The sequence below is a fragment of the Diorhabda sublineata genome, chromosome 8 (assembly GCF_026230105.1).
Source record: "Diorhabda sublineata isolate icDioSubl1.1 chromosome 8, icDioSubl1.1, whole genome shotgun sequence".
Taxonomy (NCBI): Eukaryota; Metazoa; Arthropoda; class Insecta; order Coleoptera; family Chrysomelidae; genus Diorhabda; species Diorhabda sublineata.
Window position 1 is genome coordinate 27,011,153 of NC_079481.1, and position 15,619 is coordinate 27,026,771.

General features: G+C 31.4%; 1 protein-coding gene across 2 annotated transcripts in view; it reads right to left on the reverse strand.

The window, feature by feature from the left end:
* Positions 1-2,328: 2,328 nt before the first annotated feature.
* LOC130447798 (transcription factor SOX-13) overlaps positions 2,329-15,619 on the reverse strand; it is a 228,878-nt gene continuing 215,587 nt past the window's right edge. For both annotated transcript variants that reach the window (XM_056784820.1, XM_056784821.1), the window contains exons 6-7: positions 14,268-14,615; positions 2,329-11,440 (exon numbers count right to left, since the gene is read on the reverse strand). In XM_056784820.1, coding sequence (XP_056640798.1) covers positions 11,133-11,440; positions 14,268-14,615 — 656 coding nt within the window. In that variant the 3' untranslated portion in view covers positions 2,329-11,132. The remainder of the gene's footprint in view (positions 11,441-14,267; positions 14,616-15,619) is intronic.

Consider the following 15,619-nt stretch of genomic DNA (forward strand, 5'->3'; position numbering starts at 1 on the left):
AGACATACATAAAATGATAAAAAAATGAATTTTATTCGTTTATTTCCTCGAATATGTCGTCAAACGAAATCGAGTGAACGTTCTCTTCGTGTTCATACGTTTCATTTTTCGTTCATTCGGAGGTCAGGAGTGCGAGTGATTGATGCCGAATGCCGAAATCCAACATCGCTGGATTGGTTCATTTATCACTTTTGATTCATTTAATGCCTAGACGTTTTATTCTTAATGAAAGATGCTGAATGAAAGACAGAAATGAATAAAAAGTGAACCGTCTGATATCACCTTTAGTCACTGTATGGTCTAGAGATGAGCGATGTAAATCAATCACTATTTTTCGATATTTACGCCAAATATTATTAGTTGTGAGCGTGAAACCGAAATTATACACTGAAATGGCATCGGATATTGAAAATAAATAAATAAAAAAATTCTAATTTATTGTCGCTGTACGTCGTGATAGAAATTTACGTGAATGACATCAACAAAAATCAAGGTCATTGTCCTTTATCATTTTACTCTTTAACAACAGTAACTTTTCAGTAACGGCGAATTTATGAAGACGCCCGATTATTCATATTATTTGAATCCTGACCATAATTGAGGACTTTGCAGCAAGAACGACGCAGCTCCAGTTTTAATGAAAATCGGGGTTATGCGCTGTTTACAATGATCAAAATATTAGCTATCGTTTGGTGCGAGATCGACGCAGCTATGGTGATTGGGTATACTAAAGCATGTAATAATGGAGATGCGTCATACTGTATTTGGAGCAAGAAAAACGTAGCTCCGGAGCTACGTCGCTCTTGCCCCAAACGCGCATAGCATTTTGTTTTGACGTTTATTAGATATTTTAGTAGTTTAACTGTTTGCTTTAGTTTTCTACCTTTGCTATAATATTCTTAGTTGTTATTTTTGAGTTTATAACAAGTGTAATATGTTAGAGGAATTGGACAGTGAACCTGAACCTTTTAGTGGTGGTTCCAGTGATGAATATGTGGCAGATACAGCCGACAGTAGCACATCAAGTAGTGATAGTGATAGTTTGGAGGTTAGAAAAACAAACAAGAAGTCTGTAAATGAATCGCAGTGGGTTCGAAATAAGAAAAAGAAACTTTTGGCTACTGGAGCAAGACATCTTAATAGTGTGAATAAAATGGTCGGTCCTAGAGTGGTTGGCGAAGACTGTAAATGCAAATTTAAATGTTTCGAAAACTTTAATGAACAGGAAAGAACGCAGATCTTAAATAAATTTAATGAAATTGGCGAGAAAGTAATGCAGGATACTTACCTTGTAGGCCTAATAAGTACGTCAGAAGTAACCAGAAAACGTCCTAAGACAGGAAATGGTCGGCAACGAAACGTTTCCCATAAATACATGGTAAGTACTTACTCACTTTTCAATTTATTTTCTGAAATAATCCATCCAAATATTTACTCCTCAAGAATATATGACACATTATGGCAAATGCAGCAGAAACTTTGAAGTGGTCCCAGTAGAACAAAACATGATTTTTGACTTAAATTAAATTATTTAAAGCCATTTTTTATGAAAACAGTCATCAACCAGCATAGACAGAAATTTGCGATAAGCAAATACAAACTGATTTTATATGAAGCAAACAGTGGAATCCAGTGCAGCGAGTTTTGTAATGTACCTATCTATAGTACATTCAATATTCAACGTTCTACGTTAGATACCAATACGGCACCAAATCAACTGTATAAAGAAAAATTGCCATTGAAAAAAGTCAAAAAACGACCTATCTTACTATGAAAAATTAACTTTTGCTCAGGGGAACACAGGTAGTGACGTCGAAATGACCAACGACGTACAAACTATTGAATAGTATTAGATTCTATGACTTATTATCATTGTTTTTGTTTAATGAGTAACATTGAATAAAGTTTATGTAATAAATATATACAAATTTTGCGTTCAAATGTAATTTTAGCTCTTTCATTATTGCAGACACGCACACTTTTTGAAGTTTTGGTGCAAGAATGACGTAGATCCATTAAAAAACAACTTTTTATTTGCTTTAAAATATTATATTTTTAGAATATTTTCGGTATTTGTAATTGTTAAGGTACGTGCTTTTGGCAGTTTAAAACGTAAAAGTGGTATCTAATAAACTATGGCGTATAAAAGTTTTTTTTTTATTTTCTCAAAATCGACTTTTATGGAGCTGCGTCATTCTTGCTGCGGAGTCCTCAATTATAGATGAAGCGCGGACGTTATTACATTTAAACATAACCTCAAATTTATTTTATTTGTATACAATGTTCTAATTAATTGGGAGAAGTTCGAATAAAACGATAATATTTACCTTTTATATACTTTATTTTAATTTGGCACAGGAAAGAACAATGAGCTAGCTTCTAATAATATAATTCCAGATTGTGGCCATTTTTTTTGGATATAATCTTAACATTAACTTTTATATTGATATTGGGATTTACATACATTCATCACTAGCCGTCTAATTTATTATGGAATAATCAAAACGTTCTGAATTAGTCGCACAAACGGGGCAAAAGATATTCAGAAGATTAACAAAATCAAATTATTTTCTGAATTGATTTACTAAAGTAAGATAAAAGTAATTAATAATTATTTTTTAATTCCTTTTATTACTTAATTTGTGCGAAGAATTTAGAGAATATTTATTACAAAATTTTCCATACACAAATTACATTTTTAAATGTACAAGGTGTATCAAAAGTACGGCAAATTATTAAAAAAAAAAGAAAATCGTGAAATGCACTTTGTGCAATCATTGTTTATGTGTACATTATGTTCTAAATTGAATAAAAACTTTTGAATATTCAATATATATATGATTGCAAAGATATATCTTTGCCATACTTTCTATTATTTGGCACAATTTTAGAAAAATCTAGGAATATGTTTCATAATCGATTTAAAATATATTTGATAAAAAAGATGGTTACTTTCGACATGGAAAATAAACTGTACAGTAAAATTAAAAAAAATATACGTCAAGATGGCAAAATTCTTACAAGTACTCTTATCACATATACATATAATTATTCGCTTTCGTAAGACCATTATAATACCATATGCATAAAATTTTTGTAAAACCATTCTATTTATTTCTCTCACGAGAAATTATGAAAATCTAAAATTTACCATCTCTTTTAAAGGTATTTCGTAGATGTTCAAACAATATATATCCTTTAAATAATAATTAGGTATCACAAATCTCCAACTAATCGATAATTTTTTATATATTGTATATCTACTACCATAAGTTGTCACATAGGTGCTTTGTCAGACATATTTAAGTACAGGTTAAATATTCTATTTCAACTATCAAGTTTGTGTATACAGAATATGTTCTAAAATAATAAACATAATAGCATTAAACTTGTTTTTTATGAAATGTTTCTGTTTTGATAAAACCCTAACTTCATACTGCATACTTTGTGCTGAAGAAAATTTCATAGTAGCCATGGGAGGAATGCTTTTAAAGACTACATGATTTGGTCGGGCCGACGAATAGTCTGACTAAATCGTGTTTTGCTTAAAAACATCACTACCACCACACGAGGTAGTCAATCCAATTCGTGTCTACTTGCTTTCGCATGTCTACTAGATCTAAAAAGGAATAATCCAGTCAGCACACATAATCAACTATACTTTCTATTAGACTTATTTGAAAACAACGCAAAAAAGGTTAAGAATTGAATTTAGAACATTTTATTTTCAGAGTAATCATAATACATCGTAATAGTACCAAACATGATTAACATTTCCATATATTTATTATCGGCATTATTTTATTCCCTGTCATTTTGATTCTTGTTAGTTCTAAAAAATGTACTGGCACAAGCCAGTACTGATTTGTTACCATTAAAATCCAGGTCAAGATATGAACACGAGTATCAACGTATCTTGGCTATCATGCCATTGATGATTACGTGTATAATTGAATACACCTCGCTCCACATTATATTGAGTTTTCAATGCCTTTCATTTATTACAATTAATTAATCTTTGAACATAATTTATGCGACAATATTGTATCAATTTGTTTCATCAACACTAATACGTCTCTGTGAAATGTAAGACTAAAACCTTGATATAAATATGATTTCCATAAAAAGTAGTGAACACTTCCAAATTAATTTTTAGTTTTAATTCATATTTTTTTATTATAAACTTTCAACGCTGTCAACTGATTATAAATAACTGCCTGAATTTTTTGATATGAGAAAGATAACAACTTCTTTTGAACTATTGCAGTTGAAGATTAGAAAAGAATTACTTCCGCCTCGTATCTTTTATATATTGTTTCCTATGGGGTTACCTGAGCTGAGGGATTAATGAATTTTTTTACTTCAAAATTCATCAAATTTTGTATATTACATCATCTATATTTGATCCTAGTTGTTGAAATGAGGTTTGTTCTTGGTAACTGCACTGGAACTGTACTGAATTGGACCAGTGCAGGCTAGTTCATGAATGTATAGAACTAGTAGAACTAGTTCGATCGGATACAAAGGACGATATAGTGCAAAGAGCACTGGAGCATTTGTTGATTGTTTTATTTGAGGTTATTTAATTTAATTCGGGTCTTGCAGTACTAACAATAACGGAAAACGATTTTCCAGACTAAACTTATTCTACTGTCTAGCATTGCATTGGCTGAACTGACTCTAGACCCAGTGCAAGCAGTACAGTGAACTGGGTGAACTAGTTCTCTTGCACTGCTACTAAGAACAGTGATACTAGTGCTGGTTTTGCTACAAAGAACACTTAGTGTACACTTCATGAAATAGTTCTGCCAGTGCAGCAACCAAGAACAAACCTATAATATTATAATTCAAACCATGAAGGGATATACAGGAAATAGTAGATATATAATGTGGATGCACAAAAAAGAAATTTTGATGAATGTATGAGAAGTGGATAGAAGATTTAATGTTGATTACAGAAGAAATATAGCTAAGTAGAGTAGACTTTTAATTGAGAAACATTAGGAAAAACGAAAAGTAAGAGTGAGACATAAATGCTAAAACCTTTGTAACTAATATCATAACATATTAACAATAAACAATTTATATTGATTACTAGAAAATACTGACTAGAAAAACATTTTAATTTGAATTTAAAGGAGATAATAGAGAAAAGAACCAATTATTTAACCACTTCAATCAATCTTTGTAAGTCAGTAGTAGCAAAAAATAAAACCATAGATCAATATTTGTTCTTTGAAACATTTGTACATATTCTGCTATATAAACTAAGTTTCTTATTGTATGAGAAACAAAATCATGGGGTTTTTGTCAGTCCAAAGTATATAGTTTGAAGTAAAACATCACATAACAAACTTAATAACTGAAAATATTAAATAAGTAATTCACAAAGTATCTTTAAGAAGTTTGTGTTTAAATATTTTACAAAAAATAGTATGTAGGTACGTTTCAAACTAAAAGTTTGTGAAAAAAAAATAAAATAATAATACATGTGTATATTTTGATACCTAAATAACTTTTTTATATCTAAGTACATAACATGTGTATAATATCTAGCTAAATAGGCTATTTTTCAGGATTTTAGTTATGTATTCTTTAAATGATTTATTGAAGAAAAATTATTTCAAAACCATACTGTCGAAACATTATATATGAGATATTTAACGCTTAAAATGACATAGAAAATATGGCATTCCATTTTATAAAAAGTGGAAAAATTTTTACGAGCTCTTATACACTAACCAAATATTTCTAGTCAGAAGAGCAAAAAATTAATTGCTGTATTCACTAGTTAGCCTCAATCATCAGATTTCAAAATTATAAGTAATTAACAAAAAAAATTCAGGTGGTCATTTCAAAAGTCACGAAAGTTTCTACAGTAAATCCTCTATACCCACTGAAAATGAGAAGCCACTTCTGGCAGCCCTGTGTGGCCGGGGTAGACTACTCTAAAATCTTAAGGAGGGCAAGAAATTAGATTTATTTTAGGTAAAGCTTTAGTCATAAAATTTTAGAGAGCATTCATTTTTGTCATTTCATCAGTCTTCAAATTTTAACATGAACAATTAATAATATATAATGCCAGAACCAAATTCCATCACCAACAGTCTGCCAGAGCGAAAAACGTATCTGTGCGAGTGCAGTAAGACAGTAATATGGAAACCTGCGGGTTAGAGTCTGAGCGCTTATTTTTGTTGAAACATCACTTTTGAAAGATTTTTCTGTCCCTTTGACAAAGATATTGTGAGAAAATATTAAAACGCGTAATATTCTGGGTATTCTTTTCTTTTAGGACTGACAATCCTAGAATGTCTGTTGCTGTTACTTTAGATTGCGAAGGTCCCAATTCATGTAGAACTGAATATAGAAAAAAGTTTATAGCATATGAGTCTAAAGTATTATATAATGAAGTAGTAAGCAAATCAACACACGTAGAAATATACCTCACGATACTTTAAAATTGTTTTACACGAATATATTATCAATCTTTAACAAAAGAATATTTTTGCAATACTTCAATATAAAGTATTGACTATTGATATGTTAAATCGTGTACAACACTCCAAACCGTTGGACGATCCCTACTTTTTATTCATACCTGTATTAGGACCTCCGAAATGTACAGTAAGAAATATAAAAGTACGTCACAGGTACAGGTAACAGCAAAAGACTTTTAAATAATTGTCACTCCTAAAAGAAAAGAATACCTAGAATATTACGCGTTTTAATATTTGCCCAAAATATCCTTGACAATGACTTAGAGAATATCTGCGTCAAAGGTACAGAAAAATCTTTCAAAAGTGATATTACAACAAGATCTATCGTTTTATTTATAGTCGGTGAAGTTATAGTCACATACGTATTGTTTTAATAAAATTTGTCACTTTTTTAATGAAATTGTAATTTTTGTGTGTATTTATGAAATAAAATCCTTCTAAAAAACTTCACAACATCCCCATTGATGATACACTAAAGGTAATAACAATTGAAAATAACTAATGAATATTTAAAAAGTTTATCAAACAGAACTAAACAACTTTACAAAAACCTATAATGTTAAGCCGGTACTACACGATGCGTCCAACGTTTGCGCCAACATTCATCTTCCACATTTGGATGAACATTGAACGAAAGCTGGAACCTAAACAAACCTTACCTAAAGAAGTGTAAACGTAGCAAAAAAGTGATGAACAGCATACAACAGATATAAATTCTTTTAAAATAAACAGGATGATACTAGCAATTTTGTTTTTTCATACATAAGAGGACAAGAAGTACGCGTAGTTGTTGGTTCCAATGTTGGGTACTTTTTTGACAGGGGAAAAAACGGATTTTCCATGGTCAATGTTCCAATGCCAACGCTGGAATCAAAACATTCGTCGAATGGCATGCGTACTACAACCACACGATGCGTCCAATCGTACCAGCGACCAACGTTGAAATCATTTGACGCATCGTGTGGTACCGGCTTTATAAACATGAATTAAGTAATTAACTCAGATCAAAAACAACGGAACTATTCAACATTTTATGTAACACCAATCAATTTAGTAATTTTAAGCTTTTAGTTTGCTTTGTACAAACATTTAAATAAAAAAAGGTTTTCATAGATATTTGTAGGTTTCTGAAAAATAGCCTATTAAATGTATGATGCATATTTTGAGTCTGACTGTACATATTTCTATTAAAAATAAAACTGTTGAGAAATAAATAAGTAATGTTACTTAAAGTACTGGCTTTTAGATTAAAATATATAAACATCAACAGTTTAGAAATAAAAGTATAAGTTTACATTGCACTTTAAAATTTCGTACATAAACATGAAATTTTTTTAGAAAATATTGTATAAATTTCTATTTTATGATTAAAAAGTGATTTGGAATAATCTTTTTATAATAATCGGAATTGTAAAATATATAATTCTACAAGGTGACCTTGAATTATATACATTTATTTCTAGAGCTGATAGTTGTCAAAAATATAGGTACATCTTTGTGTTCACTGAATTGTAAAACTGGGCAATGAATGAGGTTACGTGGGGCATCGTCTTAAATTAATGCAGCGTCAAAAATAAACATTGTTCAACTGTTTAAATCAGGTATATAGCTTGAAAATGTAACGCCATCATTAATGTTTATATTTAAAACACCCTTTATTTTCATAGTTTGACAGACTATTGATAGAGGTGGTAGATTTAAGTGTTTTTTAGCGTTTTGACGCTCGACGCTCTTATATTTAAGATGGCGCCCCAGGTAACTTCATTTGACGCTCTAAACGTCAACATGAAATTGCCCATTAAATCTTGACCACCAGAGAAAAAGAGTCAAAGGTTTATAAAAGTTTTTCTGTGAAATAATTAATTATAAAAAATATGTATGACTGTAAATTAGATCATGGCGATAATTGGTTGATATACATAATTCTGAATTAATTGGTAATTATTGTGTACCTAAATAAATATATATAATTGTTCACTTCAAGGTAACTAGAATAAGTTTCCACATGAAAATTGAACTTTTATTAAGATTTTACAAGATATCCTTTTTAAGTCACTTATTGGAGACATACTGTATCTCAGAAATACAAATATTTTTCTCCATCAATTGATGGAATATATAAAAATCTACCCTTGTTTGTTTTTCTTGATCTTTTTTTCCGTCTTATATTTTTTAGATAATTTCATGTTTAGTACGATAAAATTTTTCCAAAATTACTTGGGGACTTTTTGGAAACTATATCCCGGGTTCGGGTAGATCACCGATCAGCTGATTGCGAATCCTAACCCAGAACGAGATTTAGGTCACAGTTTACGAACGTCGATTTTCGGAGGAAATTTCAAATTTAAAACATGATCGTTAATTTTTCCATAATATGGCGAAAAATACAAATATAATTAATAGTAGACAGCCAATTAAGGGGAATAACTAAATTTTCAATTTCAAAAAACCATAGACAAATTAAATAATCCATCAGCTGATCGCGTTTACTCAACTTGATCAGTTTCCGAATAACAATGACCGTGATCCGGGTTCATAGTTTCCGAAAAGTCCTTTGGGGAGTTCTAGTCGTCTAATTGTTAGAGTTTTTTTGTACCATACAATATTAACTTAAAAAATAATACATTTTAATTACTCTAATAAAGCTAAAATCTTTACAGAGTTTGTTCATAATCAAACGACTAGAATTAATATTTTACGTGAAGCAAATACTGCTTATCTTTACCTTTAATTTTTTTTTGGAAAAACTTGACAATAGTCTCTGATTTTCAATAAAATTCAACGGGATGTCTGACCCTATTTTATGACTTACATTTTTAATTCTGCGTGTACGAGGACGAGTTAATAAATTTGTGACTTTTTGATGATATTATTGGCTACAGAATAATCCGAATTTTAATACATTTTGTGCAATTTATTCAAACATTCTAAAAAAATAAAGTTTGTAAATAAGGAATCAGGACTGGTGATATAAGTTTATTTTAATTTTATGTCTATTTATTATTACCTTCAATATATACCCCTCCTCTATCCCTACAGCGCTCCATGCAAACCTTTCATTATTGGAAACAGTGCAAGAAGTATTTTTCTGCTAGTTCCTTCAGGGCGCGCGTCGCTTTTTCTTTCACAGCTTCAATAAACTCTCAAATCTTATTATTGATAATGCAAATTTTATCTTGGGAAAGAAGCAGAAGTCACACAGTGCAAGATCCAAGATTCAGTCGCATTCAAAATGTTAATTCAAATATTTTGCAAGCTTATTGTTGTTCAAATTTAAGGATTTTAGGCACACGCACGCTTTTTTCATGATACAATTTTAATGTAAAATTTGCCGTCCACATTCTTTGTCAATTCCTATAGACTCTGCATTCGCACCGAAGGACGATCCAAAATCTTCTCGGCCATCTTGAAAACACTTAAACCACTCGAAAACACGTAGACGCGACAAATATTCATTGTCATATAATTTATTCGATAAATTATCATATAATTGCAGTTTTTCCAAGTTTCTTGTGAAATTTCAAAACACTCCGTTGCTCTATTTTTTAGGGCAAAACAAAAAACAGCCCCTATAAAAATTGAACTTACGGCTACACTTGTTTGTGTAAAGACTGTATACATCACATTCCAGGCTTCAAGCTGACAGCTGCTAACCTTTGGGGCGTACTTTTTCTGTAGTTAGTCTCGTTACTTAATAGCCATACCTCGTATGTGAACCAATGTACTATTCTCATGTAAGAAAACTTTTTCAATGAAATTTACTCAATAAGTTGACATAATATTGGCCGTTGTTATACCTTTTTCAAGGCATCTGCCCTTATTTTGCATAGATACCTATTATTTTCACTGCTATTAGGAGTGTGGTGAATTGTGGTTGATTTGTGGTTACGTAATGACGCAAAAGTTCACTCAAATAGCGGAATGTTTCGTTTCAATTTCGTTTGTCGTCAGTTACAAGAATACTCGACACTCATCTTATTACACCGCCCTCGTAAGTCAAAATGTTGATTATGGCACGACGAATGTACTGAATTTTGATAACTTTATTATATAAGTCTGAAAATATGGGACATTACAAACAAAACCTTGGCAATGCAATGAAAAAACTAGTAATAAAAAGTTTTACAAGAATTTACAAAATAAAAAAAAAACAAAAAGAATAACTAGATATAAATAAATAACTTCAAATTCTTAAATATATCTACATAACAAGTTACAACACCAAAAATTTGTAAGTATGAATAAAGTCTTTTGGTATTTGTTTTTTCATTTGTCACAAATGGCACAGGCGAATCTTGCCTTTCAAGTGTCTGTTTTCTTTATCAAATGTACAAACTATGTTTAATTAATACAAACCTACAAGGTTTTTCAACTCAAAAAATGCCCAAACCGGACATTCATTCGAAATTAACATCAAGAAACTTTGCAGACAACGGGAACATTTAATATGGTAAATAGTGAATATTTACATGTTTTGTAATCACAAGACAGATATATACATCTTGAGATCACGTTTTAATTAAGATGTGAGCTGCCGCAAATTAAAATATTGCCCGTTATCTCCATATTCTCCAAAAATTTATCTAACACCAAATTTTAATACCAATGAGGGAATCTGTCCCTGTTAAACCAGGCTCAGTCATTGTCGTGTCTCGGCGATGAATTGTAAGCCATACTGGTATCTTGTTGAGAAAAATTCATTGCCTCTGGCGAGGTGCTATCGTGCGGATAGTAGTAGCTAGTATCTGTACTAGGTCCTGCGCCATTCAACATTCCCATAGTTGGAGATACTGATGGTCTACCCGACGTTGACGTAGCTGGAGACATATCTGGATTTGGAGGCATAAAATTCATATCCGTGGAATCACGACACCACAACTGTCTCATTTCTTGACGTCGTTGTCTCATCAACATTTTGTACTCTGATATACGCATTTTCTTGCCTGAAATAAAAAAAAAATATTTGAATACAACGATGAAGTAATCATTGTTATAAGAACCCTGCCAGAAGACGTGACAAAATTTGATATTCCAATAAAGTTAATAGAATGATAATGAGAGGGAAATCACGTAATTGGAGAATTGAATTTCTATTCGAAATTGTATTCTCCAATTAAACCCATTTTTGGTTGAAGGGTACCCATTAATAAGCAAAATAGTCACATTTGGAATAAACAATCTGTTGTTGAAACACCTTTACATCCACAGAAAATTACTACTAGTTTTTCGGGCTATCGGAGTCATTGGTCCATGTCTCCAAAAATGTTATTATCAATGGGACGGAACCAAATGCCGCAATCACTACTTTGATGGAAGAATAATGCACATGATGTTTAGTAAAAATCAAATTCCCGTCTTTGATTTTCACATTTTCCCGGTTGAAACTTCTTGAATTCACTACACTTTTATTATGATCCATATTTATTTTAGAAAATACAAGTATAATGAAACTACCAAGCTATTTATTTATTTTTTTATTTTAAATAATTCTTGCTCCACTAGCAGTGCTCCAAGCTGTTTTTAAGAAACCTCAAGGTTTTTTTTTGAGTTTTTCTAGTTCTTTCTTTAAAGCTTTCCACAATTTTTGTGATTCTTTGTCTTTGTAGGCTTCGCCAAATCTTTAGTAGGCATTCCTCATAGAGAATTTAAGAATTTAATTAATTTTCAAATATCCAAATTTTTTAGTATACCAATTATTTCGTACACTGATCTTTGGCCTATAAGTGATTCTTCTTTATAATTTTAAACCAAAATCTCCTTATTGGCCGAAAATACCCTCTCTGCTGTTGTAAGAAATTAGAATAACTAGCACCACTTTTTGAAACACCTATTTTCGATAATTTCTATCCAAAACATAATTATGAGGATATATTGAAACATTATTAGCCTACTATAGAACCAAACAAAATTTCAATGTCAAAACATTTTATTACTCAACATATTCTGCAACGTCTCTAGACCTTTAAAAAAATGTTTCTTCTTGCTCTGCAAACCAGCTTTTATTACCTTCTTGTTGGAAGAAAATTTACGACGTTTTAAACTTTTTTTCAGTTGAGGAAAGAGATTATAGTCAGAAGGAGCCAAATCTGATGAATAAGGGGGGTGTTCTAGTAATTCAAACCCTAAATCACGAATTTTTTGCATGGTAACATGAGATTTGTGTGCAGGGGCGTTGTCCTGCAAAACAAAACACCTTTGGATAGCTTTCTGTGTCTTTTCTCTTTAATTTTTTCCTGTAGAGTAATGTCGAATAGTAATCTCCAGTCATTGTTCTATCCTTATCCAAAAAATAAATCATGATTACTCCATGGCAATCCCAAAAAACTGAAGCAAGAACTTTTCCAGCAGATTTTGGACACGAAACTTCTTGGGTCTTGTAGAACCAGAATGTCGCCATTCATCGATTGTTGCTTTGTTTCTGGATCGTAGAAATGTACCCAAGTCTCAACCATAGTAATAATTCGGTTTAAGAAGTCTACATCGTTTTCAAATCGAGCACAGATCGAACGCGATGCTTCTACCTTAGCACGCTTTTGGTCAAAATTCAAACATTTGGGGATCCATTTTGCAGCAATTTCTCTCATGTCCAAATTGACGTAAACTATATGATGAACGCGTTCGTATAAAATATTCAGTGGTTCAGATATCCGTTTTAGCCCGTTTCGATATTTTCGGGGACTGACACAGAAACTGACCTTTCCGATCCGTCATCATCTTCAATGGAAAATTTACCTCTTTTGAAGTTTGCAGTCCACTTTTTCACAGTTGCTTACGAAGCACATTGACCACCAAGGGTATTAAGCATATCTTCGTAAATCTGCTTACATCTTAACCCTTTTAAATATAGGTACTTGATGATGGCTCGATACTCCAATTTTTCGATTTTCACAATTTCGGTCAACATCTTTTTTCTTTTAATTTATTGCGTAGCTCTGGTTTACTTTTTTGATCTCAAACTTTACACTTACACTTCTAATAAGTTATTGTTCGTTGCTATGGTAACGCGATATTTTGTTTATGCATGGAACTGATCTAAACTAACTAGATATCAATACATCCTCGTACTTCTTCAAATTTGGAATAGTTTTTCATCTTATTCAGAGTGATCTGATTCGTTAGAATATATCTAAAAGCCATGTCTGCTTTTTCCATCTGTTGCATCTGTTTACAATCAATAAACTGTCTTATTGGGAATAAGGAAACTTCAGTTAATTAGAATGGGGCATTAGTATATCAAGCTTTGGCTCTAGTAACCATAGTTACTTGAGCCCGTAAGAGTGCAGTTACGAGGGCGGCACAACATGTTTCGATTTAATGATGCGATTTTCGAGATCAGTCAGAATATTTTTGAACTATACCAACACCAACTTGATGTATCCGATTAGCTCACTCAAAATAATTAAAAATCCCCGGTTTATTAGAAAATTCCTGGCTCTGCGAAATTCTCGGCTCGTAGATATCCTATTTTCAACATGATGGTCCAATTAGAATTAGCCAATAAAACTCTTTTACTGTTTTATTATTATCCACAACTTTAGTAATGTATTTTTAGTTTCAAATGATATATTACAAAAAACAAAGATTAATATATATCGTATTTTCTACTCTCATAAAGCCCCAACATCTGACGTTGTTCGCTACGTCCCCTATCATGTCATTAATTTTTACTTCAGTGCTCTCTCAATTATTTATTTAATTTTTTTCAAATTTTCGTCGAATAAAATGTAACGCTAGATTTGGGAAATTATTGATAATACTATGAATACTTACCATCAACAATACAAGTTCGTTTTGGCCTCGGTCGATACCTATAATCAGGATGTTTCTCCATATGCAATTTCGACAGTCTAGACTGTTCTTCGTAATAAGGTTGTTTCTCTGAATTCGACATGGATTTCCATCTCGCTCCAAGGATTTTCGATATATTGGAATTGTGCATGTCCGGACACGCCTTGAGGATTTTCCTCCTTTCGTCTTTCGCCCATACCATAAAGGCGTTCATGGGTCTTTTAATGTGCGGTTTATTTTCATTATCGCGTTTCGCCTGTTGCCGTATAATTTTCGCTTTTTCCGCATTGTCCGCTTCGAGTTTGAAATTAGCGTCGGGCGTACCCCATACTAAAACAAAATTATTTACTTCTAGATAGTCGAATAAGAAATTTATTTAGTTTGATTATTACCCTGATTCAATTTTGAATCGTACTCAACAACAGTTTAAAATCAATTATTATCAATATTTTCAAATTTATTGCTCTGTTTCATTTATAGTAGAATCAAGTGAAAGGCATACGCATACAATACGTTTATTTATATTTCCTACGTAAATAATTGCAAACAGCACTTCAGATTCCAAATAATAAAACATTCTTTGATCTCAATAGAGCTTTTATTTTTTTTTAATTGTTGGTTTGAAAACCAGATGAATTATATAGTGCTTGAGCTGATGCCAAAAATACAATTAATATTTTTCAATGTAAGTGATAAATGATCTGTTTTATTGAAATCAATCCAACGTTAGGTTATATAATTTTATTGACATGCCAGTGAATTTTATAGAATTGTTCATTGAGATTTGTAATATTTAAATAGAAGACGGATTTTCTACTATAACTTTGACCACGAAAACAAGATATAAGTAAATAAATTTGAAGATATCTTAAAAAAATTATTTTCTATGTTTCTAATTACAGTGAGAACTACTGGGTATGCAACTAGCATTGCAATAGTAAGATGGCAAAAACAAAAATGTTGGAATTTGGTCATTTTGAGGTTTTTATACCTTTTAGCTCAGTTTTTTTGCTTTACATGATGTTTTTTAGTTGTTGTGCTCTCTGGATACGCAGTTAATGCGACTTTATTATTTTTTTCAACAAACTCCTTTATTGAAACTGAAACTTTTTCTATTGTTCTTAGCAATAAATTTTAATATGGATTATCGTATCTGTGGATAGTTTTAGTTTGATTAATTGATATTATCAATTGAATTCATACGATATTTCCAGCTTTTCCGCCTTTTTTAATTCTTCTATCGGGGGATTGGGTTTATAAGTTAAAAAAGTGGAAGAAGCAAATCTTTCTTTAACCTTTCAAGGAAATCTGAGCAGACACGTTGATTCAAGAGC